Raw genomic sequence first — 27,944 nt, forward strand, 5'->3', positions numbered from 1 at the left:
GAGTGCGCACCTGAAGTACACACGAGTCTTCTCGCCCTTGTGGGTCTTGATCGCTATCCCGTAGCCTTTATGTGTATCTACTGCGTTCTGGTGCATGATCCCCCTTTCTATCGTTGCTAATAGTTGTCCACCTCGTGGTGATTCCTTCATACGAACCGGTTCATCTCCTAATGAAAATCATTCTTATGAAATCAATGATCAAATGTTGTTCACCTCCTAATTATGTGAATTGAACATACCTATTGGGGGCCATCCTTCGTCCCGTTCAGCTTGAAGGTCAATCACGTCGAAATCATCCTCATCAGGTTCTTGCTGATTGGGTATTGGCATTTGACCAGTTGGTTCACTTGGCGCATGTGCTGATTGGTTGAATAAGGGTATGTTCATACCGTTTGACCAATTGGTTGAAGTTTTTTCATCGATGGGGGCAAGATGATGAGATACAGTCGAATTGGTGCTTGTGTTGATGATCTGAGTGCTCGAACTAGTGGTAGCAGTCTTCTCTTCGATGGTGGGAGCGAGTTGAGATACAGCTGATTTGATGCTTGTCTCGGGCTTGATGGGATCAATTTTGGAATCGGTTTGAGTAACTGCTTCATCAAAGTCGTCCGTATCATGAAAAGATGAGGGAGGTAACTGAGATCCATAAGCATAAGGATTTGGTGACAGATAGGGAGGACATTGCCAATTGGGAGGGGCAGAGTTATTTTCACTATTGTTGTGACTTGGGTACGGATATGGCGGCCAGTAAGGATACATCACAGGTGGATGTTGGTAGGGTAACGGTGGAGGAAAGAAAGGAGGGTAGCCTGGACGGTTCAACAAGGTTTTTTTTCCAATCGAAGCATTGGTGGGTCCGGTTCCGGGTTGAGACATCGTCACATAAATGAAGATCGAGATTGGAGGTTTGGATGTTGGAGGGTCGGATGAGTTAAACAGACAAGGCAAGTGAATGAAGGTGAAGGACGGCTGTGAACAGACGTTGGTATGGTCAGCGTTGAGAAATCGCAGAAGGCGGGAGACAAATGTGAACAGGTAACTTACCATGTTGGGAAAGCCACGGCTCATGCACCTTTAGGACGTTTCTTGTGGTTGTTGTAAGTCGATTGTATGGTTGTTTTGGAGGGAAGTGTAGTGGTGTCTTGCTCGATTGGGAAGTGGGGTCTTGCTCGATTGGGTGCTTGATGTTGTAGCCCGGGTTGAGAACACAAATGCCCACTTTGAAGGGCTTGGATGCCCACTCTGGCCCACTCGTGCCCTCTTCTGAGGGTTTGTTGAGCCCGGTTTTCCCCGATCGGGCATAAGCTGCTGTATAAGCCCGGGTGTGACGCGGCTGCGGCCAAATTTGGCTGTGGCGGGTCCGGGTTCTCCGAAAAAACAATGATTTCAGCGGGTAAAGCACCGAAAAAAGCGGGCTTCGGATATTACTCGACCGGGCGCCGAATAGTGGCGTCCTATTTTTTTACCTCTTGATATTCTTGAATGATTTCCTTTTTGTATACTACCTCAAGAGTATGTAACCAACTATGAATTCTTCTGACTCGCAATTTTTGTTGTTTTTAACTCATGTACATCATTTCATTCTCAGTTTATTTTTTTCGTACCAATTTTGATTTTTTTCATTTGTCTTCCTATCCAATTAGCAACTCGTTCTGATAATTCAATGTCTCATTCGTACCCGTAAAAAATTGATGGTTCTATTCTGATCATCACTACTATATCTCATTGGCCGTGAAGTTCAATCTTTGGCATCACGGAAGGTAAGCAACAAACCCTCACTCAAAAATACCGCAAGTTACTGGAGTGGTTGTATGATGAATGAATGAAGTGCTTCCTGTTCAGTCATGTATCACTCCCAATAACAAATCAGATTGTCCTTTGCTTGTCTTGGTGATTTTGCATATTTCTATACATATCAAGTTAGATATTTGGAGAGAGCTTGAATTTTGAAAAGAAAAGTTTACATTTTCTTCGACCACCATGGAGTGGAATGCTCAGAGAATACTTTGAGAACTCATTTACGGTCAACCAGACGACATTGACGGATTCCTAATTGACCTTTTCTATGAATCAAACTCGACTATGTTGGCTTTCGGATTTTAGAAGGTCCTACGAAAAAGTGCCATGCTCGTGAAGTACATACAGCCTCAGGTCATCAATGAGCTTCAATCTGGAAACCCAAGTTGAAGTAGGTTGCATTGACTCCTTGATCAATCAACCCTTGATCATCCAATTTACCTGCTCAGACAAATGTGAAGGGATTCTTTTCTCAGTTATTTTCTTCTAATACTCATTGTACTTACTCATACTCATTTGAAGTCTCACTCAAATGCAGTTTATGTAGTCTAAAAGATAGTCACCCAAATGAATTTCTTCATCAGCTTAACCAGTAATTAAATACCCCAAAAAGAACTCAAACCTAAACCTTCTTCATCTATTTGGGATCTCTTACAATTCTCTTCATGTGATCACTGGAAATAGATGGGTGATACAAGCGGTATGTATGAATGCAATCATCAGAAGTCAATACATTTGATGGTTCCAGTTGAGCCTTGATCTCAGTGTACCCTACAAGAAGAATCTGTCAATCTTGCATCAAAGGTTTCAAATTCAAGCGGACATTGTAAATCCAGCACAAAACATCACACGTTTGTTTCTTATTGCTTGATTGAGAAAGATATATAGTACTTCATACATAAAATCAGATGGATTTTTAATTTGTTTAATCTCTGGACTGGAAGTTTTTTTTTCATCAATTAAATCAAGATTAGAAGAAGAAGAAATGATTTGACTGATGAGATCTTGAAGGCTTTGTTGTGAAGGATGTTGATGGTGATAAGAGAAGTTCTCTCATTTCAAGATTAGCTTGAAGAAACAGTGATGGTGAATCCAAGGAGGTGTCAAATCAACCTGGAAGCATTTCATGCAACAGAATTTCGTCATCAGACCCTTCGATCACCACATCACCAGCAACACATGGACACTTCTTCAAGATTATCTCAGGTGGATCACCATTTGAAGGTCAATAGAATGTAAACAATATCCAATCAAATCAAATCAGTTTGATCGGGTGATCGAGTCTTATCACTTTAGAATCTTCATGAACAAATTGTGAGGAAGGGTTTTGAGCAAGAAAGGAAGTTCAATACACAATCACACTCACTAGCATTGGCAGTCATCAGTATACTTGCTTTCAAGTTTGAAGTTCAGATTTCATTTGAATTCAACTTACAAAACCAATTCATCACTCCGATTGGGTTATCAAAGAAAAAGTAAGTAACCTCATTCTAAACTTAATGCTCTCTCATTCATCAGCACTTTCACTAACATTTCTTGGGAACTTCATCAGGACCAGCAGTGTGACCTTTGACGGAGATCAAGCTCAAGTCGATCATCACCAAGTAACCTTCTCTCAACATGAGCACTTTGACCTTACTTACCACTCTTTCAAGTCAAGATAAGGAATCCGTATTGAGTCTCGTAGCCGATCCAAGTGCTGGTCATGTCTTTGGCGGTAGTCAACTTGGAGATATTCATGTACGTTCCTACTCTAAAAAACATGTCAAACATCGCATTCGATCTCTTGGCTCATTTCTCTCGGTGACTCTATTTAGGTCTGGTCACTACATACGTTCTTTCCTATCACTCGTTTGATAGGTCATGAATCTTCGGTTCTCTCTCTTTCAATCTCAGTCGAACGATCTCTGCTCTTCTCATCATCCGGGGATAATACGGTCAGAGTTTGGGATTCAACTCGATTTGGTCCTTCACTTTACATCATCAAGCCTCCTATCGATAGCTGTGGCGATGTCTTGAGTTTAGCTTGGTGCGATCGACTTAACGTACTCTATCTTGGGTGTCAAGATGCGTCTATTCAAGTGAGTTTGCTCTTGATCATCCATCATACAGATTTCAACCAATCTCTGATGTTTCTTGATGCGTCTTTCGATTTAGTGGATCACCTTGCCCGTTACCAAGCCTCATAATTCTGTACTTCAGGAGACTCCAAAATCATGCAACTCACGACCAACGGATATCTCACCACACAGTCCCATCATCTCTCAAACTCAGTCAATCGAAAATACCTTATCAAAATTAAATTTATCACCTACCTTACTTTCAGAAGTAGGATCAAATCGACCTGTCACACCCACTGGAAATTTAAATAATTCAACTAGATCAGCACATCATCATAAATTCTTTGATTCACTTTCTCAAGCTGAATTATTAAAAGCCGCTAGAAGGCGAGATCAAAATCATAATCAACAATCAAGTCATTTTTCAGATGAGAGTCCAACCTTTGCTAGATTTCCTAAAGCTCAAGCTTCATATGATCTTTCTTCTAGTCAAGGTTCACATTCTAAAACAGATGGAATAGAGGTTTTATTCATTTCAAATTCAGATTGTGTTACTTATGCTCATTTCGGTTACATTTATTGTCTTCTTCTTATTCACCTCAATCAGCAACCTTATCTGATATCTGGATGTGAGCGTTTTCTTTCAATAATCTCTCTAGTCCTATCAAACCCAAGAACTCACAGTGTCAATCTGTCCGATGATAATTCTATTTGGAATCCGATCTCGATTTAGCTGGTGATTCAACCATCAAAGTTTGGTCAATCGATCCTCAATCCGGAGCTCTTAAACCACCAGCCAAAACTCTTACTTCATTTAATCCAGTCACACCCATCACAACACCACAACCCAATGTGACGGCTAAAAAAAGTTTGGCAACCGATTTAGGAGCAGTTTTGACAATGACAGTACATGGTTCTACTTTATATTCAGGTTATCAAGATGGTTTAATTAAAATTTGGGATCTTGATACTTTTACTTGTATTCGAACTCTTTTTCATCGTGGAATCTCTCAACCTACTCTTAATTCTTCTCTTGATAAATCTTTAGATGATATCCTTACAATGACCGTTTTAGATAATGGTGAAATGTTTTCGGGTTGTGCTGGTGGGATGATGGTGGTATGTATCACCTTCACCTGTTTTTTTTGTTTTGGATGGTTTTCAATCGTTTGATTACTGAAGGTTTATTGATCCTTTATTTTGTTAGAAATGGGACTCTTCATTTGAACGTGTATTGAAATGGACATCTCATCAAGGTAGTGCATTAGCTTCTTGCTTCACCTTTCATAATGGCAAACGACTTCTGCTTACTGGAGGCAGCGATAATTGCATCAAGGTGTGTCAGCCAAAAAATTCTTAAAAGGCCTTATGAACAATCTAGCTGATCATCATCATCATCATCATCATGGTCGCTCATCTCAAAAGGTCTGGGACGTATATCCAGAAGAACAAAGTGATTTACAACTATCATTGACCGACTCAGCTGGTGTTTCAACAGCTCGAATCGCTTTCCAAGGTCAGTGAACATCACCATTCATAACGAGATATCAATCATGATCCTGATTAAGTTTGGGTTCAGGTCGGATGTTGCGTCATTTAAGTCAATTTGTTTCGTATCGGTCTATCAGTAATGATCTACATCGGGAAGATTGTCGACAAGCTGCACTTTATCTCAAAAAGTCACTCGTTCGTTTAGGGTAAGTGGCTTGATCTGTAGTCCAAGTAGGATTCTTCGAAGTAAGATGAAGAAAGAAAGAAAATCTGACTTGCTCGTGACCTTTTTCTCTGCTATCATTATTATGCACGAACGATTACAGTGCGGATGCTAGACTGGTAAATTCCCAACATATCTAATATCTCAAAAAGAGATGTTGTTTTGTTAGAAGACTTTTTTTATTTGAATATTTTGAAGCAGAAAAAAACAATGTACTCATGCTTCACAAGATTTATTTCAACAGCTTCCTGGAGATCCGAATCGGAATCCATTAGTTTTAGCCACTTTTACAGGTAAATCATCAGCCCTTTCACCACCAGCTCGACCTAGGAAAAGGGTTTTGTATTATGGACATTATGATGTAGTTCAATCTGGTGATGTAAATGATTGGAGTTCACCACCATTTGTCATGACCGGTCAGAATGGTTGGTTGTATGGTCGAGGTGTATCTGATAATAAAGTAAGTTGAATCTTGTTTTTTTTCTTCACCAAATCATTTGGGGGTTTGTTAACGTTGAGGTTTATATAGGGACCTACTTTAGCTGTTGCTTGTGCGGTATCCACTTTAGTTGATCAGAAATCATTAGATGTGGATGTGGTGATGTTGATTGAAGGTGAGGAAGAAGCTGGTAGTGCAGGGTTTCAAAAAGCTGTACAGGAAAACAAAGTAAGTAAGATAATTTTAAGGTTTTCACAAGAGAACATATTCATTAACGCGTTTAGAACACAGGATCTTATTGGTAATATTGACGTGATCTTGGTCAGGTGTGTTACATCTACTTAAACGCGAGACTTGCAAAACACTGATATGAAACTTCGGCGTGATACAGTAACTCGTATTGGCTTGGTGATGATGCTCCATGTATGACATTTGGTTTACGAGGTGTAATCCATGCCACTGCCAGAGTGAGTTTGATTCTTTGGTGCTCAGTAATCTTGACTAGGCTGAGATTGATTTGTTTGTACTTTGTGGGGCAAAAAAAGGTAACAAGTCTTCAACCGGATCTACACTCGGGTATGCAAGGTGGAACAGTACATGAACCGGTGCTTGATTTAGTTAGAATCTTGAGTATGTTGGTAGATGATGTTGGAAAGATTCGATTAGATGGATTTTATGAAGGAGTTAGACCTATCAGTAGTGAAGAAGATAAAATGTATGATGCTATCATTGAACATCTAAATGGGTCAGTTGTCTTTTATGATCTGTTTTCGAATGTGCTTACAATTGATCTTGGATATCAAAGCTGACCATTGATTTACCTGTTATATGTGTTTAGTGATGAAAGTGCGAATTTGTTGAAACATTCACATATTACTGATACCAGAGCACATTTATTAGCCAAGTAAGCAACTTCACTCTGACTTCTTATTACTCAAGTACAAAGGCTCATGAGAGTTGATGATTGTTTCTTGATATCAGATGGAGACAACCAGCGTTGAGTATACATAAAGTAGATGTCACTGGACCTGCTCATTCGACTGTGATCCCATCTTCAGCTCAAGCAGCTGTTTCGATTCGAATCGTACCAGATCAATCACTTGAAGAAATCTCAAGTTCGTTTGTTAGTTTTTTAGAAACCGCCTTTGAGAATTTAAACTCAAGGAACAAATTAGAGGTGAGTTGAATTAACGTCGAAAAGTTTGAACAATTTGATTAAAGAGTTATGTTTGATGTGTTTGAATAGGTTACCATTAATCATACTGCTGGATGGTGGTTAGGAGATTTATCAGGACCTTATGTTCAAGCTATTGGTGAAAGTATTTTAGCTGAATGGGGTACTGAACCTTTATGGATTCGGGAAGGTGGATCGATACCTGGAATCCCATTCTTAGAACAAGAATGTAAGATTTTTTGATTTCTCATTCCTTCTTCAATGACTTATAGATTCATTAAGATTATATGTACTTTTGATTGATTGATGGTTTGATTGATGGTTTGGTTTTTAGTTGAAGCAAAAGCCATTCATTTACCTATGGGAGCTGCATCTGATTCGGCTCATTTACCTAATGAAAGAATTAAGATGGTTAACTTGGAGGTTTGGAATCTTCACTTTTGTTTAGTCTATTAGGTTCTTAACTAATATGAACTTGGTTTTGTTCTTTTCTGAAACTTTATAGAAAGGAAAGAATGTAGTAGCTAGATTTTTATTAGCTATTGCCAAAATTAAAGAAACTTGAAATGATCATGATGGTGATACATAATTATCATGAATCTGATCCATTCAGGGTGTTTTGGGTTTTTTTTTTGTTGCTTGTTCATCTAGATTGAAGATGATAGAATTTTTTTTGTTTTTTTCTCTCAAAAGGTTTGATATTTAGGACTCTTTAAAGGAATTTGGAAAGGAAAAGCCAAAATAAAAAAAATACTAAAAGTCTTGTATATTATTTAAGGTTTTAAAGGTTTACAAAGAAAAAAAAATGAAATTGGTTGTTTTGTTTGGAAGGATAATTACTTTTTGTATCTAGAGTTCATATACTATTCTTTCTGTTTGGAAACCAAATCAAATCAATCCATCAATCCATCAATCAAATTTAGAGAAAGGTTTGAATTGTCTTTTTTTTCTTGAATTTTAAAAGGTTTATTAAAGTTTTTTTTTAAAACTTGGTAATGAATTTTGGTTTTTTTTTGAGTTTTTTAGATTTGAGATTTTGTTACATATGTTTGTGGGAAAAGTTTCAAGGTAATTGTATGTTTTATGGAATTTAATTTGGAAAGAAAAAAATGTAAAAGGGTTTTTGAGTTGAGCATCAAATTGAATTAGATTTGACTCTCATCACACTAAAATGATTCTTTGGAATTTCAAAAGTATGAGATTCCTTAAAAATATGGAAATCATTTTTTGTCTCAAGTATTATTTGATGATAGGATTTCCAGAAAAAAAACTACGGGAATCTCACCTTATGAGATGATATTTAATCAAGTGACAGTTTTACCTATTGAATTGGAGACTGGAATGTTTTTAGGTATTGATTGGGATGAAATTTACATGGGTGAAGGTTTATTGAAAGCAAGGCTGTAAGAATTATTTTGCAGAGAAGATATTGTTGATAAGGCTTATAAGAAGAAGATGAAGGCTAGAGTGCAAGGAGTTATTTATTGGAATAAGAAGAATGCACATAGAGGGCAAGTTATTCAAGAACAGATGGAATGGACCTGTCAGAATTGTTAAGCAAAACATGGGAAGTTCTTATATTTTGGAAGAATTAAATGTGGAATTGTCATGGAGATATGCAGAACATATTAAAATATTTTATCCAAGAGGTATAATAGCAACAGTAGAAGAAGAGGAGGTGGTCAATGAAGATGAAGAGGCACAATTATAAAATTACTCAAGACATATAATAATATTAATTTCAAAGTATAATAAGAATAGGGCAGTTCAAGAAGGGCTTTTACAGCCCATCTTCAAGTTTTACATTTTGTGCTCAACCTTGTCTCTTCATATGCATGCATTTTTCTCTGAAACTTGCAAAGAGTCTGAAAAGTATTAGTTTGATATTATGATATCATTTTCAACTAAAAAAGTCCAAGTCAAAGAAGTTAATACATAGCTGCTTCTACATAAATTACTGAACCCATAAAACCAAAAATTATGGACCAAATCAATGCAAAAGAAATCATGAAGAAGACAAACCATTCCTTACTTGTAACAAAGTTGCAAAAAAAACATAAAACATCTCCCATATTGACCCATATTGTAAATTATAAACCTTTTGACTATAATAAGATTTATAATTCATGTTCAATCTTATATTTAATTAATTCTAAAGCAATGGAAGCATCCTCAAATGAATCATGTCCAATTTCAGGATCTGAATTCTGGACTGTTTTGTTTAAAAATATAGAAGAAAGTTTTTTGAGTGACATTCTCATTGGTAAACCTAAAAATCACAAGAAAGAGATGTATCAAAATCAGTTCAAAACAACAAGACTCTTCAAAGAAATGAAAAAAATATGAAAGAATGATCATGTTTGGTTGTTGCATACCTCTAGGATGCGGAAAAAGATCAACCGTATCAATACATCTATGATGAACAATTCGAAGAGCCTTTAAATCATTCTCTAATCCATGTCCACAAATCACCGTACCAGAATCAACACCTAAGTTAACTAATTCTACTCTTAATTCATTCAAATCGAATTTAGCGGTTTCAAGTTCACCTTCCGATTGAATCCCACTAAATCTAGTATTAAGATCAATAATTTTCACCGACTTGGGTAATCTAACAAATTCATCTAATAAACTTTCAAATTCGATTCCACCTTCCGATGTTGTTTTAGGAACAATGATGGTGACTCTAGCTATTGACATTCCAGCTGTTGTGTAAACTAATTCACAGTCTAGAGCTACTAAAGGTATGGTAGTTTGAGCTCCAATCGGTGGTAATCTCATGAATGCTTCACGTGAGTGTAATATTTCGGGTGTTTTGTCTAGAAACACATGGCGTCCTTTCGTACATGGTCTATTATCCGCTTCGATTGAATTGCAGCATGAATAGACTTTCTGTTTCACACCTTTATCATTCACAAACCAAAATCAAGTTTTGTGAGCTTTCTAGATTGATCCAATTTGTTTGCAAGATAGCTTACCGTCAATTCTTTCAAAGACTTGTTTACCCCAATGAAATGAACATTCTTCTTCATCACCAGGTAACCTAACCCTAGAAACCACAAACGATTCATTACATCTTTCACAAGTTTGTTCAGTTCCACTAGCATCAATTTCCACATCTTCATCTTCATCTGGTAATTCAATCACATAATCTAATTCGATCATCTTTTCATTGGTTAATAGATATTTTTCAATTCGATTAGGTTCTAACCAAGCCATTTGTGTACCTAGTTTGAGTTTTTCAAATAAGATTTGACGTTCATCAAATTCACTAAGAGTACCTGTAAAATATAATACTCCTTCTTTTCCTTCTGGTGCTGGTTTTCGTTTACGTAATCTGGCCACTATATTGATGATCGCATTTCGATAAGTTAATCTTGAGGTAGATTTTAAGCATTCTGCTTCTTGTTTTAATGCATCTCTATGTGCTGCTCCTAATTGAACACGTTGAGGTAAAGCCGCATATAATGATAAGAAAGCCGCATAAAGTGTATCTAGTAGTTTTTGACGTGCCGCAATGGCAGTATGAGAGCTAGATGATTTGTTGATTTGGATTCGAGGTGGTGTGAGAGGTGCATCTGGTGGTAATAGAGAAGTCAGAGCATTGGGAGCCGCGCTAGAACTCTTTGATCGAGATGAATCCGCAGGTGTAGTTGAAGGTGGATGAGATTTCAGACTTTGCGGTGGAGGTTGTGGTTGAGATCGCGGTTGAGCTTGAGGTTGAGTAACAGGTCTACTGATCACTTGTCTTTGTTTAAGTAAACTTGATTTTAATTGACCTTCACGTTTACTAAGTCGAGGAACTGGAGAAGCAGTGATAGTGGTCTCGTCAGGGATCGTGATAGGTGTTTGAATCGATTGAAGATGAGTATGTTGATGAGAAAAGATGCACGGTTGACGTAAACAACTTGAATGAGGTGGACGATGGTCAGGACAAGCAATACCATGCAGAAGACGTAGAGAAGGTAACATTTTAGAATATCTTCGTTCGATCGGTTTGAATTAGTTAATCCTTTAACGTTCTAGCTTTCCTTTGGGTTCTTTGAAAGTTTTTCGTAATTTTACTATCTTCATTCATTCCTCGTGTTCTTTTTGTTCATGTTCTTTTCGTTTGATTATCGGCTGATGTAAATGTAAAGTAGCACAATACGAACTTGGATGTCAAGTGAAGGCTGAGGCTGAGCCCGGGTACCGGCCATACACATCCCAGTCACCGGGCATCCCACGACTCCGAGGCCTTTCAACTCCAAACAGCACCCTCTCTCAACTTCTCCTGGCCGATGCTACCTGAACCTATCAATCTGAAAAGGAAATGGCTAAGATACAAAGGTCAAGATTGCATGCGGCCCGGTTGGCCCACATACTTTGCCTTCCGCTTCTCCCCATGCATGCCCATGCCGGAGGAAATTCCCTGGAGAGTCCTGAAGTCTCCGCTTGAGTCAGACTCACAGGAACATGTGTGCTTCTTATGCAGTACTTTCTTCAGCTTTTCTATATCTTTAGTAATTCTCATGTGGCATCTTTTTATACAAACATTGGTATTTTACTGGTTCTTCTTTCTCTCTGCTCCTTACTGTCCCTTGACCCTCACCACAATCAGGTGTGTCTTTTAGCGGTTGCTCTTGGTTGCTGCATTCCTTGCATTTGTTTAACAAAAGTTCACTAACTAGAGAATCCTTGATTTCAGGCATCAAAGGTATTGACATCAAAACATTCTGATTACAATAAAAAATCACATTTTCCTGTCCTTTCTTTGCTCTTTTTGGGGCTACAGCTCATCATCTCCTCTAACTTGACTGAGTCCAACTTCAAGGTCTGCCAAAAAAACATAACAAGGGTGTACTCCCAAAGGGGACTGACACCTTATGTCGTGATTTATGGTGACAGAGGCAATGACCTTTTAGTGGTAGAACAAGGCTTATAATCAAAAGAATCCTGTGACTATGAAATTATGTGATGTTGGGATATGTTAAGCTTCAGCTTCCTATGCATCTGTTCCTCAATTCAGAAACCTTTTGTCCCATCATGATCCAAAGATGTATAAGCGTTCAAAAAGAGTATTTTGGGAATTTCAAAAACAAACAAACGGGGCCCCAAGCACACTTAACCAACAAATTTGCAAGACAAAACTACAAGAAAGTCAACAGTAAATTTTTTGAGAATAACTTTTGTTTTCAAACGAAGAAAAAATCTGACTCGAGGGAAAGATGCGCAAGAACCATAACTTCTACATACTGTGAGCACACAACAACACGCAATTGCATAAAATTGTTTTAATTGTGAACTCTTTTCTACCATCAAAAGTCCATTGCTTCAAGTTCTGTCACCAAGAATCACAGCATTAGGGGTAAGTCCCCTTCGGACGCACGCCCTGCTTGTGTTTTTTTGGTACGTGTCGAAGGTGGGCTTAGTTAAGTTAGCATCTCGTCTCCTTTGAACATTAAATCTTACTTTGGTTGAACTTTGCCTTGGCCTACAGTTCTACTAGATCAGATATTCCAAGATATAACAAGTGCCTTTCAATTATCTTTGTAAAGGTTCTCCCCCAAAAGGTCGCATTCGGCTCTTTTTGTAGAAACAACCTTTGGCAGATTGCTTATGTCTGTTTGGGAACAAAAAAAGAATTCACCAGTGCTACTGCAGGCTTTTTGGGTGGGTGTTTTCTTGTCCCGCCAATATATTTGGTACAAACGATGTTGTTTGGGTTATCTGCGAGATTGATCCTCAAAGACACTCGGATTAGGGCTTCGCGTAGTTTATCGAACTTTCTACGTTCCCCGATGTTTGAAAGATGCAGAAGATCACTCGATGGCAAGTACCACGGTGCATCAACTGCGTCACGTACTCGTGATGGTTTATCGTAAACTGGGTTGGAAGCAAGAACATTCAAGCAAGCTGCTCAAAAATGAGGGGCATCCGTAACAGTGCCTCCACCTCGTGACAAAAGGGCGTGAACTGGATGCTTGAGAACTCCCAACAACGTTGATGGTCATGCGGGAATCTGTCATCGTAAGTCCGCCGAGACAGAAACTACCAAAGTTGAAATGAAAGGTAATGAGCGATCATACTGAATGCCCAAGATTGAATAACCAGCTTCCTTTCGCCGATAATCTTGCAATTCTCAGTAGACCTCGTCACTCGTCTCATCAGTCAACTCACCTGAAAGGGGCTTGCACAAATTTTTCTGCCTGCTTGATCTGTGAATTTCGGCTTGCTTCGCAGCATGGCCGGCCGGCGTCCAATTTGTAATTGAAGTACATTTTGGGTTTTTGTTGGTAAAACTATTTTATCGACCCATGCGATATTTCCTGCACATTCAGCTGATGTTGATTATAACTTCTCTTTTATTTTTTTTGCTTTTCTTCTCGTTCGGTGCCTCTTCTGCCGGTTTGCAAGTTTCTTCTAATGGAAAGAAACCAAAGGTGTGAAGATGAAAAGAACTACAACAATACAGGCTTCTACATCTTTGGCATACCTTTCGCTCTTTATCGGTAGCGTATGTACAAGATGAAATTGTATGGTCAAATAAAAATGCGTCTTACATTCCGAAGGGATGAACGCGAGCCCTTTAACCTTTCCTGCGGCTAAACGAACGGCCCGCTATCGAAAGACGTTGAGAGCGGCTTCGTGCGAAATCAACAAAACTGGGTTATCTTCAGTGATCACACATCTTTATGTATCTTCTGAGGTGAGCGGCCACCCCAGTCGTTTAAGGTCCGACCTTACATAGGCTTAGACCTTTCGTGAGGACCTTCCATCATGTGGCCTTTAGCAGCCTGCCTCCCCGAAAGTCAAAGATCCCCACACAATTGACGAAGTTCTTAGAAATGTTAGCGTATATGTTTGTCGGGCGGATGTTACCCCGATATTGGGCTCCAAGCTGAGACAAACGATGCCGATATCTAGTAAGACAATTGAGTAGCTATTGGATGGCGCCGGTGCCACCCCTACGCCGACGTCTCCAGGCTCCAGCCCTTTGACGTTATCGATGTAAAAAAGAGATGAACTAAGATCTGGAAGCATGTATATGCCGACCTACTGTAAGTTTGCCAACACGCGGTGGAACCTTCCGTGTGTGTTGACCATAAAGGCGGAGCAAGCCTTGGGAGCCAGAGGTCTCTCGAACTTTCGTAGCCAGTGTTCACCCGACATTGTCCTTCCATCGACGTCTCTTACGGTCATTGTTACCCACCGGTGTTGTTACCCCCCATTCTACCCCTTTAGTTACTTGAGTGCTCAAGCTTCGGAAGATGGACAATGCTCATGTGCCGACGCAGGAACAAATAAACAACCCGGAAGGTCTTCAGACAGGGCCGAAGTCTCCCAGCGCGGACGGTAACGAACCTGAGCACACGAACCCAAACTCGTCAGAAGTCCAACTCCCAGATTTACTCCATTCGGATTTGAGCTCCAATCGCGGTGAAAAGGAAATCTACAAAGACGGCAGCGTAGATGTAGAACAGGCAGATATCATTCGATATCTTCGACTTGTGATTGAAGAAAACCAGTTCGTGACCTTCTTCTTTCGTCATGACCAACTGTTGGAAGGCTGTAGAACGCATTGCCCAAAGAGACCTACAAGCTCATTTCATCTTTCTATTGCTTACGTCAGAGATGATCTCAATTTTCCTTCGAGGCTTCTTCATCAAGCCGCCCAAGCAATCGAGCCTGGCGTGCCCGCTCATGAAGTTAATGAAATAGCCATGAAAATCCGGGCCGAGCTACAACTAGGACAAGATAATTCACCCTACGCTGAGGTAAAGATACATTGGCCAACGAACAAGTTTCAAATTTTTAGGAAAACATTTAGCAAAGTCTTGATTTCTGTTGACAGGTCCGCGCTTGCGTTGACGCCTGCGATGACCCCACAACACCCGTGCTGACATTTCGGCGAGTACTTCATATCTATAAAACGAGCTGATCTATTATAGCTGAAGTTGAACTATCTGTTCTCACAGGATGTGGACACTTGGATTGATATTGGTCATTCTAGGAACTGGTCTCAATCAGTTCTTCGCGCCCAGACTACCAGGAATATATCTGTCTGTCACCTTTGCGCAGATGGTTGCTTTCCCTCTAGGATGTGAGTTTGTCTTCATCTGTAATAAAGTATGGAGAGTACTTCAAATTGATTCTATCACGATTTTTCTTTTCAGGCTTGATGGCTAGAATCCTGCCAACCCGAGTCTTTGGTTTTGGAAAATATTCCTTCACTTTGAATCCTGGCCCCTTCAAGTAAGATTTTCTGATGTATCTTACTTATTCTAAGCTTAGGATCTATTTGTCTAATGGAAGATTCCCTGTTTCTTACCTACTATTCTCTTCGTAATAAAGCATGAAGGAGCATATGCTCATCAGTATCGTGCGTTTTCACCAAACCTATCTTAAGAAGTCATTCGATGCTAAAGCAAAAACCGCGTCTTTTACTTTCAGATGGCCAATGCCTCTTGGGGAGGAGCATACGTAAGTCATGAAAACCATGAAATATGTATCAAAACATGGATGTTGAAGGGTCGAATTTGGCACCTTTTCAATGATAGGCATCGGATATGATTGCGGTACTCAGGGTCAAGGAGTTCTACAACAATGATGCTTTGGCTGGAACCTTTGGATTTCAGCTGACTTTGATTCTCAGTACACAACTGATGGGCTATTCAATCGCCGGATTAACCAGAAGGTATGTTGCGTCTTTCAAATCCAAATCAGACCAAACGAGGCGGTATCAAATTATCTTACAACTCAATTTCATGATTAGATTTCTAGTGTACCCGCGAGAGATGGTGAGCTACCCATTGTCTATCATGGCGTCCTTGAAGATCTGTTTCTGAACCCATTCTTTGTGATCAAGGTTTGGTGGGATATGCTTTTGGAAATCACAGTTTTGCGTGCCTTGCATGCTAAAGATGATAATCTACCTGTCCACGGTTGGAAAATCTCGCGAATGAATTTTTTCTTCGCATGTGGGGTAAATTTACATTTCCTTTCTTTCCAATAAAATCTTTGATGAAATTCTAACTAAAAAACCATTCAAATATCTAGATCATATATGGGATTTGTAAGCCCTTAGCTCATATTCTATAAACCAAGATCTAACTTTTAACGATACGACATATATCCAGACTTCATCTTACCTGATGTATTCTTCCAAAGTCTATCCTACTTCAAGTAAGTTCTTCTTTTACTCCGAAAGCTTGCGCACACATTTATGGAATATATACATTCCCAGTTGGACTACATGGATCGCCCCCAACAATGTTAAGCTCGCCATCATCACAGGGACTGTCAGCGGTTTGGGTCTTAATCCGTTCCCAACTCTGGACTGGAATTTCATGTACACCGATCCAATAGTCACTCCTCTGTGGTCCATTGTAAGTACTCGTTGAAATATTCTTGCTCGTCATCAGCCAATTTAATGAGATCCTACCATTTCTAGTTGAATTCCTATGGTGGCATGTTGATTGGCTTTGTGATCATCTGTGTTATATACTTCAAAAACATGATGTTCACGGCGTACTTGCCTGTTAACAGTAACGGTAAGCCGTATCCTTGACATAAAGATTACCGAATTGAATTTACCAGCAGCTGAAATAACTTTTATATCTATCTTTACAACTCCATCAGGTGTTTTCGATCGAATGGGGTGTGTTGTTAATATCCTTTTGATAACATGAGGCTCTTTATTCACAACCTGCCCTTTTCTGTGTGTATTACCAGAAAACGCTACAATGCAAGCCGAGTTCTTAATGAACATGGTGTTCTGGACGAGGTAAATGTCGCGCAGCGTCTAAGGAATCAAACTTACCCTAACTGACATCACGATATCATGCTTTAGGCTCAGTATCAAGCCTATTCTCCACCATTCATGTCTGCATCTCACTCCGTCCTGTCAGTATTTTTTCCTCTGAATCAACTTCCCAAGAATCATATACTTTGCAGACTCAACGTTGATCATAATTCTTTCTTCTTCAGCTACTTTGGCTTCATGGCTCTCTACTCTAGCACATTAGTGCACGCGGCTCTTCACTATCGTAAATATTTCATGAGAGGATACTACTACTTTGTCTCCTCGTGGAAAGCCAGTCGACTTTTCAAGAAATTTCGTCCAACGGAAAGCCCTACGCAAAAATCGGAAAAAGAAAGACTGATGGAAAACACTCAGGATGACATTCACTATAGACTCATGAAGGCTTATCCAGAAGGTATAACCAATAAATACATCTCCTTTTTGTTTGGGATAGCTCATAATCTTCTTGTTTTGAGTTAGTTCCCGAATGGTGGTTCATGCTTATTGGCGTGATTGCGGTCACGCTCGCAGTCTTGATGATTGAATATTAGTAAGCTTTTCGTCTGTTGATAAGTCCATTTTGCTCATGACAATCCAATTAACATGTTTATCACCACCGTGTTCCTACCTAATGTAGCAAAACGGATATGCCGATCTGGGGAATTGTAAGCATCTACCAAATCAACGATGTACCTCCTCGTTTCTCAAACTTATGTTTCTCTACAGGTATTTGCCTACGCGATAGCTTTACTACTTATTATTCCTAGCGGCATCAGTGAGTCATTAGGTCTTGTTCACAGCTAAAGAAAATATGTGTTCTGAAAAATAAACTTTTGCAGTGGAAGCGGTGGCCTCTACTTCTGCTCCTCTTAACGTCAGAATCCCAGTTTGAATACTTCGAAAGTTATTTTTTTGGCTGATCGAACTCCTTACAGGTCTTATCCGAACTTATTGGGGGTTATGCTCTGGCTGGACGGTGGGTCGACATTCTTTATAATGTAAAGATTCACTTAAAACATAGTCCTGACTCTTATTTTGTTTTCCTGAATTGCTATAAAAAATCATCGACCTTCAAACATACCATTCTCAAGACCCATCGCAAACATGCTTTTCAAGTGTGAGTATCCAATCTCTGACTAGCAACTTCATGTCTATATAACTAACCATCCACCCCCAAACTTTGCAGCATATGGATTTGTCACCATGTCGCAAGCTCTTAGCTATGCTTCAGACATGAAAGTAAGAAGGACATCTACTGAATGTATATATAAACCATGACTGATCATTCTGCCTTCGCATATCTTTATTCCGTCTTAGCTTGCTCATTATGTCAAAGTGAGCTTTTACCTACATTTCATGAAGTTTATATCGGAAGGGCTGAAATTGGCGCCAATATGTAGATCCCACCAAAGGCCCTCTTCGCAGGCCAAACTGCTGCCACTGTGTTGTCTGCTTTCGTTTCCATGGCTGGTTCGTCAATCTTACACTTCTCTCAAATCTTATGAGAATGTAGCTTAATTGATTGGATCCCATAGTACTCGACTGGCAAATTGCACAGTTTCCCGATCTCTGTTCACCAACGCAGCGACTCCATTTCACATGTCCAAGTAAGTAATCAACAGATCCTTATCGAGAATTATGGGACTGATTTAGTTGTCCTATCCTATTTATCAGCTTACGGAAGCTACTTTACAGGTAAGCTTTTGATTCCTAACCTTGACTTTTGTATCAGGATATTGTTCCATTCACCTTATCTCAGTCATGATAAGAAGAAGCAAACCTAATATTGACTCTTTTCTCAACCTGCCTATCGGTAAATCCTAGCATCTGTTCTTTGGGGTTTAGTTGCTCCAGCTAGAATGTTCTCCAACTCAGGAGCATTATACAAATTCTGTATGTATGGATTCTTGTAAGTCTAGATTCAGGTTTTTAAAATACCCCATGAAACTATATGACTCATTTTAAACCTTACATTCAAACTTTTCAAAATTCAGGATCGGAGCCATTGCTCCTTTTATCCCTTGGGCTTTATCTAAAAAATACCCTCGTGCTGGATGGAAATTTGTACATACACCTGTCATCATTTCTGGACTTTTAGCTTATGCTCCTTTAAGTATTGCATATTACACGTGAGTGAAAATATCGACTTTAAATATACATATAGAAAACTCAAGACTAAAAAGCTTTTTTTTGGTTCAATTTCAATCATTTTACTAAGTCCTGCTATTCCACTAGCTATTTTCTTCCAACACTTTGTAAAACGACGTTACACAGCTTGGTATGGTAAGTACTCTCTGTTCATTTTGAGAATCTAACACTTTTTGTTTACATGAACCTGAACTCTCATTCGACTTTTCATGAAAACAAACAAATCTTCTCAAATTTAGAAAAATACGCTCTTACACTTACAGCAGGAATAGGTGGAGGGATTGCAATCTTTGGTTTGATTTACTTTTTTGCATTTCAAATGAATGGGAAAGATTATGATTGGGTATGTCAAACCTCCTTTCAAGTCGAAATCCTGCTGCCCTGTGATCCATACAAAGCCAAAATACCTACTGATCCGATTTCTCAATCCACAGGTAGGGAATACGATCTATTCAGCGGGTTGTGATGGTCAAGAATGTACTTTGAAAGAGGTACCACAAGACGGGTTTGGACCGACTACTTGGAGTTAAATGAATTTGAAATTATACATCAAGACGAATACTACTTAATGACTCATGAATCTTTCAAGTCTTTTTGAAATCTTTTAACAAGTTTATGTTTCTATTTATTTGATTTCTTGTGTTCTGGATAGCCTATGAAGCTGATTGGAATAGGTGTTATAGGTGTTATATTTGTATAGTATTTTGTTTTAAGTCATTGAATGATAGGACTCGGAGTTTCTGTTTTCAAAATCTTCTTAAAGACCCATTTGTTTTTTTGCGTCTCTTCTTGATGTCTGCTTGGCATCTTCTAGCCTCTTGATTAATATGCTTGGAAAACATTGAAAGTGGCTAAATGATGTACAGTCCTGTGCAACCTGAATTAATTCCCCTGGAACATACAATCCAAAGAGCTTTGAGCCTTACTTCCACTGGAACATTGATCATCGCGAATGGATTTGATGGCTTTCTCAGCGAATCAAACTGAAGCACCTACCCCAGGAGCATTGGATCTCAGGGATCATACAACAAGATATATGATTGCTAGTCCCGAGACGCGTCACTCATTAAACCAAGCAAATATTTTTCAGCCAAATTAATACCGAGCCACAAAATTCGCTCAGTTTTGGATGCCGAAGATACTGTTGAAATCCTGCCATCAGTGGTAATTCAGATGTATGATTCGAAATTGTATATTCATATAATGATTTACGTTTGACTTGGGTTTTACAGCTTTACAGATCCACTTCTTAAAAGTGTGATTCTTGATGAACAATACGAGAAAAAAACACATCCATGTTGACTGTTACAACTTAGAATGATGAGTATTCAGAACAAAAAATAAATAAATAAAAAATATTATCATTAGATAAAAATACAAAACAGAATGACACAAGAATTGTTACTTCAAATCCGCATCAGTCAACGAGTTTAGTAGAATGACTCGACGAAACATGCAAAGCTGAGTTTTTTAGGTTTGGGTCAGGTAGGGCTTTCATAGCCTTTCATAGCCCCTCTACGAACATTGAAAAGGTCAATAAAATCTAGCTAAGATCCACATATATGATTCAACATCCTCTCATCAGCTTGCGAAAGAAGCAATGTGTGGTTTCAAGAGGACGGGTTGGTCTGATCTTTTCAAACCCGTCATTTTCCTCTTTGAGAGTGATGCATCCAAAGCTATGGTTTCGATACGCTGATTTAATCATGATTGATTGGGAAACGTCGTTCACAAATGATGTGAGCTGCATCAGATCGAGTTCTAGCAGTAAGATAATCTGAACGTTCATTTCATGATGGATTCCCTTGGCGAATCCAGTAGGAGAGGACAGTATCAAAAGACGCTGGGAAAGTGCAAGACTTGGGTTGGCAAGGTTGAGCTTGCATCGGATATTGTTGAACTCACATATGAGTCCGAGCCTTTCAAATTCTTTGATATCAACAGTGATCGATTTTGAATGTGCTATATAATAAGCCGAAGTATCTGCAAGGGCACCATTAAGCTCCGTGTGCTGTTGTTCGATAGAATTGATTTGAGATAAAGGTCTTCCATAGGAGACGAAGTATAGGTTTGGTCTTCTTTCAAAACCGAATGACCATGATGATCCAAATCATACGGAGCAGAGACAGGTAACGATCTCGAATCAGGATCAGCAAGAGATATTAAGCTTGAATCAGAATGGTTCGGCCAATTGGCACTTTCATCCAAGATAGGTGTTGGGTAACGGTTCAAATCGGAGTCAGAATCGGAGAGAGACGATATAGTCGATTGACCATCTGAGGCCGAATTCGAATCGCTAGGTAGATTTTTCCACGGCTTGGTTGGATCACTTGGGCTGGTTGGATGTATGATAATGATGTAGTGATCACAAATCAGATCAAGAAGTGATGTTGCTTCAGCTGAGTTGATCTTCATGAAAAAGAACTTGAAGAAAACCCCGAGCGAGGCCCTCTGTTTGTCCGGGGCTACAGGCGAGGGACCGAGCATGTTACGGTTACGGTACCAGATGAAAGTACTCTTTGAGTGAGATCGGATCGTAAAAGTTGAAAAGTCAAGATGAAGTTCAAATCGATTCTGAATCCTAAAAGAAACTTATCAACTCAACCATCAACCAAACAAGTTAAGTAGCACTTCATTTCTAATTATATATCTACTTAAGAATATGTAAACTGAATCATGCCTTAACTTTCTTCAGATTCTTAAACCTCATCCAGTTTATTTATCGAATTCTTTGGATCCTTATTTCAATTTATCTTATGAAGATGTGTAAGTTGAATCCATAAATCTAACAAATTCAAAAAACAATAGATTGATTTATATGATTGTTTTGTAATAGATTATTTAGAAACACTGATGCTTCTTTACCTAAACTCATGATTTATCGGAATACGAAAAGTGTGATAATCGGTCGAAATCAAGTATAAGATTTATCCTACTTTTATACCCTTCATCATAAAACTAACCTTTTCTTTTGTTTTCAATCGAATAGAATCCATGGACTGAAGCAAATCTTGTTAGTTTGAAAAAAAATGATGTACCAATTCTTCGTAGAAGAAGTGGAGGAGGAACAGTTTATCATGTCTGTTTGTAAATCAATCAATCAATCAATTTAACTCTACATTTGATCTTAAATCTCTAATAGTTTTCTTTGTCTTTTTTTTTGGTGGGGGGAGGTAGGATGAAGGAAATACAAATTATTCAATTATGATCCCAAGAGGAATGTTTGATCGTAAAACTACTGGAGAACTGGTGACTCGATCACTTATTTCATTAGGTTTACCTGATATCGGATTAAACCATCGACATGATATTTGTTTAGGATCAGATAAGGTAAGGGAGTTTTTGTTTGTTTGTAGAAACTGATTTTTTTGGGGGGGTATGAATTACAAATGGTTTATTTGGAATTGGTGTTTTGTTGAATTCAAAGGTTTCAGGTTCAGCTTATAAACTTACAAGAGATCGATCGTATCATCATGGTACGATGTTAATCAACTCAAACTTATCTCAACTTAAAGATTTCTTAAATCCAAATCAAGTAAGTGACATCCTTCTTTTAAGTTTTTTGGCGAATCTATCTTCTGATATGAAATTCTATAGTCTCAAATCGTTTCTAGAGCCACTGATTCGGTTCGATCACCTGTCACTAACCTTGCTAGCAGGTTTAGTAACCTTGATCATACGAGTTTTACAAACTCACTTACTCGAACGTTTTTGGAAACATATTATCCTACTCTTGATCCTGATCTTTCGCCAGTAGTATGTATTCTGCTTTAATGATTCTGATCACTAATTACGTTTGGTAGTAATATTGCTCAACTTGGACATTAGGTTATAAATTCTGAAGAACTTGAACAGGACAGTGCGATTGAAGATGAGATGAAAGAACTACAGGTTTGTCTTTCTTTGAATGATTTCTTACAATCTATTCTGAAGACTATTTCTTGTTTGGAATGATCTAGTCCTGGGATTGGACTTTTGGTCAAACACCAGAATTTTCAAACACGATCCCGGTTCAGTTGTTTGGTTCCAGATTGGTTTGTCATCTTGTTTTCCAGACCCTTCGACCAAAGTTTTGATCGATTTTGACATGTTTGGGTTCATTGATCAATCAATAGGACATACATCTTAATATCCGACAAGGCAAGATACATAATGTTGAATTGATCTCGAGTTCAGTATCTGACAGATTTGATCAGCAAGAGATCACAGATCAACTACAAAGTATCCTTGTTGGTCAAAAGTATGGACAACTTGAGTTGCCAAATGATGTTGAGTCAGAAGTGATCAAACAGATTGTGGATGCAGTTGCTCAACAGATATAATACTTTTTTATGTCATTTTGTTTGTTTGTCACTAGATTTTGATAATTAAATGGATAGTGTTTCAAGCTTGTAGTACATAGTAAATCCAAACATGATATATATTATAATTATTTCAAGTATTTGATTTAGGTGGGTTGATGGCTTGTAATGCAACGCCTACACTCCTACCTTCATCGATCAAAAGATTATAAGTTGAAGCAGCATTTCGCTACAAAAGTCAACCAAAAAAAATCATCAATATAGTTTTGGTTTGGAAATCGATTGGAAGAAAGAAAAGGAAGAAGAACAACTAACGGTGTCTAGGACTGTAAGTTGGATTCCTAGTGAATGAATCCATTCACGTATTGATGGATCTATAGGTTGAAGCCTTTCACCTGTACCTATAATTAATAAATCTATTTCCATCCGCCATTGCCCCACACACACACAAAAAACCAGTCAATCTCAGCTTCCAAACCAAAAGATAAAAACGGAATTTTTCAGAAATAAAGGTTCTTAAACTTTTTCTTACCTGGACGAGGAAATAAAAATTTAAAGATTTCAAGTGAATCTTTATGAATTTGAGGACTTGAAGATTTCCAAATCAATGGAATTGAATTTGATGAGATTGGAATCAATAAATTAAAATTAAAAAACAAATGTAAATCGTTTGTTAGTTTAAAATGAGAATTGGTAATTGATTGGATTTGGATAGATTCAGGATTTTGGTTTTGGTTTGGATTGATTGAAAATGAATTTAAAGTTGATTGATATCGGTGCGAAAGTATTGAGGGTTTGAGATGGAACGAGGGTTTGGTTGGTAAGATTGGTTTTAGTGAGCGGGGTAGTTTCATTTTGTGGGTGGTTTGTTGGTGATGGTGATGAGTTGGATAGGAAGGTGAAGTGAAGAATGAACTGAAGGAAAAGTTCAAGAGTGATCGGGATTCGACATGCATGGTGGCGACCCGGCTACATACAGATTGGTCGGGAATCGGGTTATGTATGAATCACATGCGTCATTTTTCCAGAAAAAAAAATAATGCGACCAAGCTTTCCTCAGATGATTTATGTAGCAAGCAAATCTCTTGGGTCAACAGTGTGATGTTAATGTGAGTTGTCCTGAAGGCCTTGTGTTAAATTGTATGATGTGTGCTAAACAATCAGCTTCACTAATCTTGTGTTCACAGAACAGTTCACAAAGTTGTATTATTCAAAATTATTTCTTGCTTATTTCTCAAGTTTCGAATCTTTTGAATTCAAATCTGGACTTTGAAAGGCCAGTACACGCTGTTTCAAGGCTCTAAAAAATTGCTAAGAAATCTACTGCAATTAAGGTTTAAAACTTTTCACCTTGGTTCACAGACGTTGAGGCACAAGTACGCAAAAACTTATTTACCATCATTGTATCCGAAGTATGTAAGGCAAAAGATTAACAAAAAGAGGGAGAAAAGATGAAGTGAGAGAACAAAGGGACGAAGAAATAAAGAGAAAAAATCATCTGATATTTTATAGAGAGAGAGAGAGATCTATTCAAGCTTGGTTAAGCAGGACAACAACTCAAGCATATTCTTCAAACGCTCTTTTTTCCGATGCATCACCATTTTCACCAATATGCTACGGATTCGAAGTTCTACAATCTAACAGCTTTGAGCACATATTTTAATACATAGACCACTTATTCCAGATCTTTAGATCACTTGATACCATCACGAGTTGTTTATATCTACTCGAAAGCTTTCTATCACATTGAAATGAAGCCCTATCACAATCTGACTCGAACATGAACACTTTTTGCTTGATGTTTGGTTACATCAGCAGTACCTGTGGTGAATTCTTCAGTCGAAGGACGATTCTTGAAAGGTTTTAACCATTCTAACATTCGTTGAATTCGTTTTGAAATCGAGCCATTGTACCAGATAGGATTCAAAATCGACCAATTTGAACCATCTGATTCGACAGAGGATGGTGATAGTTTTTCAAGGTTTTGATGAGCTTTTTCTTGAATAACGGGTTCATCGTGCTCAGCTTGCGAGTCAACAGGTTTTGCAAAACCGATATCGTTTGGTTTTGTTGAATGGCCGGCTAAGGTATCATACATGATTGACCAATCAATTTCACTGTCTGAGATTCCATCGGCCAGAGCCGGAGGCAGGTCTGTATGTACGGCTTTCGAAGTACCAAGTGCTTTCCTTGCTCGAGAAACACGAGTTTGCTTAGCGTTTCGATTTTTAATCATTCGATATTTGAGTTCATCCCAAGCTCTTTGCCATTCTTGTTCTGTTTCTGGTAAAGATTCCAGGGTCGGTGGTGTTGCTTCAAGTGGAATGAGATCATCCACTTCATCACCCCACAAAGGTTTTTTGGCAGCAAAATGATCATGATGCTCACTCGGTAGTGAGTGCGCATTGGCAGTGGGTGGAATTTCGTCTTTGAAAGCATCGTGATCAACCGAGGTGTGAGGCGCATGACTAACAAAACAATCTACTCAGTCGAAGACTTGAAAGATCCAAAAACGGAACTCACTTACATCTCATGGACAGAAGGTTGAAGTGACGCTTTTTCCTGTGCGACTTCAGATTTTTCATCATCTTCATAGGTCTGCTTACCCGTTGTTAGCGGTCCAGTTTCCTCAAATCGATGCGCAGATGCAGGAATTTCTTTCGATTGAAGTGAATCTGGAGTAAGACTATGCATCTTCTCGATTCTCAAAGGTGATGGGTGAAGCGCTTCTGAAAATTTCTCGAGATCCGGAACTCTAGGAAGCGCATCAACACGGCGGGCCTTTTCTTCATCGCTTCCTGAAAGAACGAGAGGTACTGAGACCCTTGGTTCTTTCTCTCCCATATCTTTCCTCTCTTTATCGAAGTCTACGTGGGTTTTCATACTTGGTTGCTTTTCAGACTCAGGTCTGATATCATCCTCGACCTCATTTTGTCGATCGAGTTCGACGTCGTCCATCACATGTTCTTCAGTCTTATCGCTTGATGACTTTTCTGCCTCTTTCAATTGTTTAGCACGCAGCCTTCTTCTTCTTCGCGTACCAGGGTTCCTTTTCTTTGGCGGTATCTTTTGACCTTCTTCGACGGTTGCCAAATCTTCCTCTATATCCCTATTTGAGTGAGTATAATTCTTTAGGTTGCTTCTTCTAGAACATCAACGAGAGAATCAGATATCACTCACTTGTTGTTGGATTGGGCTTCATGTACGCTATCTTGTTTACCAGGACTACTTGGCGTACTCTGAGGTTCCAAGTCCAAGTGGTTGAGACTGATAGTTTCCGGATCTATCGATTCTTTCTCCCCTTTGGTATTGAGGTAAGTTTGAAGGACTTCGCCTACATTGGGCTTCTCTAAAGGTTCAGCAACGCGATCTTTTTTGCCCGAGAGTTGTTGACCGTCATCCATTCTCATTTGCGGCGTTTCAGATTTTCTCAGGAAGGAATTGTAGAATTCAAGATCCATCGGATCTTCCCAAACTTTAGCGGGGGAGTGGCTCTTTGGCCTGATGAGCTCATCTTCGGTTGAACGGCTCGAGCTGCTCGATGACTCCGCATCCCGATACCACCAGTGACTGTTCAAGACAAAACACAGCAAACATGTCAAAATTTCAAACAACTATTTCAAGCCTGATCAGAATTGCCATTAGAACATCCGCAGTCCAACGCACTTATCTTCTCTGAGGTATCTCAAATCGTCGGGCATGTTTTCAGGTTTGAATACTTGCGCCATAGGATTTAAAGGTTTGCTGCCGGGACTTCTCGGGGATGTGATAGAAAGGCTTGATGAGTCAAGTGACTGGGCGTGAAACCGATTTTGATCCATCGAACGAAGTTGAAAATCAATCGGCCTTGCTGGGACTTTTCCGTTACGATGAGGCACGTGATGAGAACTCAATGGCGTAGAATCTTGTCGTACTATTCCGTTTGATAGATGGGATGCTTCTTGCATACCCGAGTGATGCGTAGACTTAGTTGTAGGAGGTCCTCCATGATGTACAGGTATGATCATTGCATGACCCCCAGTCACTTCGGAGATTCCATTTCCGCGAGGTAAAGTGAATGGAAGACCGGTAATAGGATGAAGCACAGGATATCCCCGTACCGTTTGACCTCTGGCCATGTCTAACCCTCCGAGTTCGCGTGCGATGGGTTCGAGTGGTGTGACTATTTGAATGAGGCATCCCAACATCGATATGATGATGAACTGCATCAAGGACTGCATGATACAAGGGGGTTTCCGGAATTCGATCATTGGTACATCGATTGAAGATAAAGATAGGGGAGACGAGAAGTAAAATGAGTGCAATGATACCCAGTATAAGAGTTCCGTCGATCTCATGATGCCTCATCCCGACCATCCCGACCATTCCGCTCAATGCGAGATTGACCAAGCTTGGAGCGTCACAGCTAAAGCTCACACACCAAGAGCTGAACTTTAGTCTTCCTTAGTAAAAACCAAATTAGACAATAAGCGGAAGAGGAGGCCAGATTTAAAAGATCTCTTACTTTAGAAGCACTAGCCACCTTAA

General features: G+C 39.1%; 6 protein-coding genes across 6 annotated transcripts; 3 read left to right on the plus strand and 3 right to left on the minus strand.

Moving 5' to 3' along the window:
• Positions 1 to 3,417: 3,417 nt before the first annotated feature.
• Positions 3,418 to 8,079, plus strand: MELLADRAFT_79499 (metalloexopeptidase; the record flags this gene model as incomplete). Its single annotated transcript, XM_007417296.1, has 18 exons — positions 3,418 to 3,537; positions 3,615 to 3,878; positions 3,955 to 4,486; positions 4,591 to 4,976; positions 5,065 to 5,193; positions 5,283 to 5,373; positions 5,437 to 5,554; positions 5,675 to 5,690; positions 5,816 to 6,031; positions 6,101 to 6,238; positions 6,302 to 6,336; positions 6,402 to 6,477; positions 6,556 to 6,755; positions 6,849 to 6,914; positions 6,992 to 7,187; positions 7,257 to 7,413; positions 7,519 to 7,607; positions 7,690 to 8,079. 18 exons carry the CDS (start codon positions 3,418 to 3,420, stop codon positions 7,747 to 7,749), a joined length of 2,889 nt encoding a protein of 962 aa, XP_007417358.1.
• A 961-nt stretch (positions 8,080 to 9,040) lies between these two features.
• MELLADRAFT_79500 (uncharacterized protein) lies at positions 9,041 to 11,305 on the minus strand (the record flags this gene model as incomplete). The annotated part of the gene is made up of 3 exons (XM_007417297.1): positions 9,041 to 9,453; positions 9,560 to 9,970; positions 10,163 to 11,305. The coding sequence occupies 3 exons, from the start codon at positions 11,154 to 11,156 to the stop codon at positions 9,302 to 9,304; spliced, it is 1,557 nt and encodes a 518-aa protein (XP_007417359.1).
• Positions 11,306 to 14,434: 3,129 nt separating this feature from the next.
• Positions 14,435 to 19,646, plus strand: MELLADRAFT_94692 (putative oligopeptide transporter; the record flags this gene model as incomplete). The annotated part of the gene is made up of 31 exons (XM_007417305.1): positions 14,435 to 14,691; positions 14,821 to 15,060; positions 15,143 to 15,267; positions 15,341 to 15,419; positions 15,593 to 15,647; positions 15,725 to 15,861; positions 15,948 to 16,144; positions 16,224 to 16,239; positions 16,335 to 16,349; positions 16,411 to 16,552; positions 16,618 to 16,717; positions 16,764 to 16,824; positions 16,899 to 16,950; positions 17,017 to 17,069; positions 17,154 to 17,383; positions 17,449 to 17,518; positions 17,606 to 17,633; positions 17,695 to 17,743; positions 17,808 to 17,854; positions 17,904 to 17,944; positions 18,060 to 18,085; positions 18,155 to 18,207; positions 18,286 to 18,303; positions 18,369 to 18,438; positions 18,504 to 18,575; positions 18,643 to 18,663; positions 18,793 to 18,877; positions 18,963 to 19,097; positions 19,187 to 19,251; positions 19,356 to 19,459; positions 19,515 to 19,646. 31 exons carry the CDS (start codon positions 14,435 to 14,437, stop codon positions 19,644 to 19,646), a joined length of 2,775 nt encoding a protein of 924 aa, XP_007417367.1.
• Positions 19,647 to 21,989: 2,343 nt separating this feature from the next.
• On the plus strand, positions 21,990 to 23,438 carry MELLADRAFT_94693 (uncharacterized protein; the record flags this gene model as incomplete). The annotated part of the gene is made up of 8 exons (XM_007417306.1): positions 21,990 to 22,034; positions 22,106 to 22,195; positions 22,294 to 22,446; positions 22,544 to 22,651; positions 22,714 to 22,872; positions 22,945 to 23,007; positions 23,076 to 23,150; positions 23,232 to 23,438. The coding sequence occupies 8 exons, from the start codon at positions 21,990 to 21,992 to the stop codon at positions 23,436 to 23,438; spliced, it is 900 nt and encodes a 299-aa protein (XP_007417368.1).
• A 112-nt stretch (positions 23,439 to 23,550) lies between these two features.
• Positions 23,551 to 24,271, minus strand: MELLADRAFT_112795 (uncharacterized protein; the record flags this gene model as incomplete). The annotated part of the gene is made up of 3 exons (XM_007417332.1): positions 23,551 to 23,646; positions 23,733 to 23,818; positions 23,950 to 24,271. 3 exons carry the CDS (start codon positions 24,269 to 24,271, stop codon positions 23,551 to 23,553), a joined length of 504 nt encoding a protein of 167 aa, XP_007417394.1.
• A 957-nt stretch (positions 24,272 to 25,228) lies between these two features.
• On the minus strand, positions 25,229 to 27,535 carry MELLADRAFT_68663 (uncharacterized protein; the record flags this gene model as incomplete). Its single annotated transcript, XM_007417293.1, has 5 exons — positions 25,229 to 25,238; positions 25,514 to 25,885; positions 25,945 to 26,526; positions 26,598 to 26,987; positions 27,084 to 27,535. The coding sequence occupies 5 exons, from the start codon at positions 27,533 to 27,535 to the stop codon at positions 25,229 to 25,231; spliced, it is 1,806 nt and encodes a 601-aa protein (XP_007417355.1).
• Between the last annotated feature and the right edge of the window lie 409 nt (positions 27,536 to 27,944).

This window comes from Melampsora larici-populina (assembly GCF_000204055.1).
Source record: "Melampsora larici-populina 98AG31 unplaced genomic scaffold MELLAscaffold_71, whole genome shotgun sequence".
Classification (NCBI taxonomy): domain Eukaryota; kingdom Fungi; phylum Basidiomycota; class Pucciniomycetes; order Pucciniales; family Melampsoraceae; genus Melampsora; species Melampsora laricis-populina.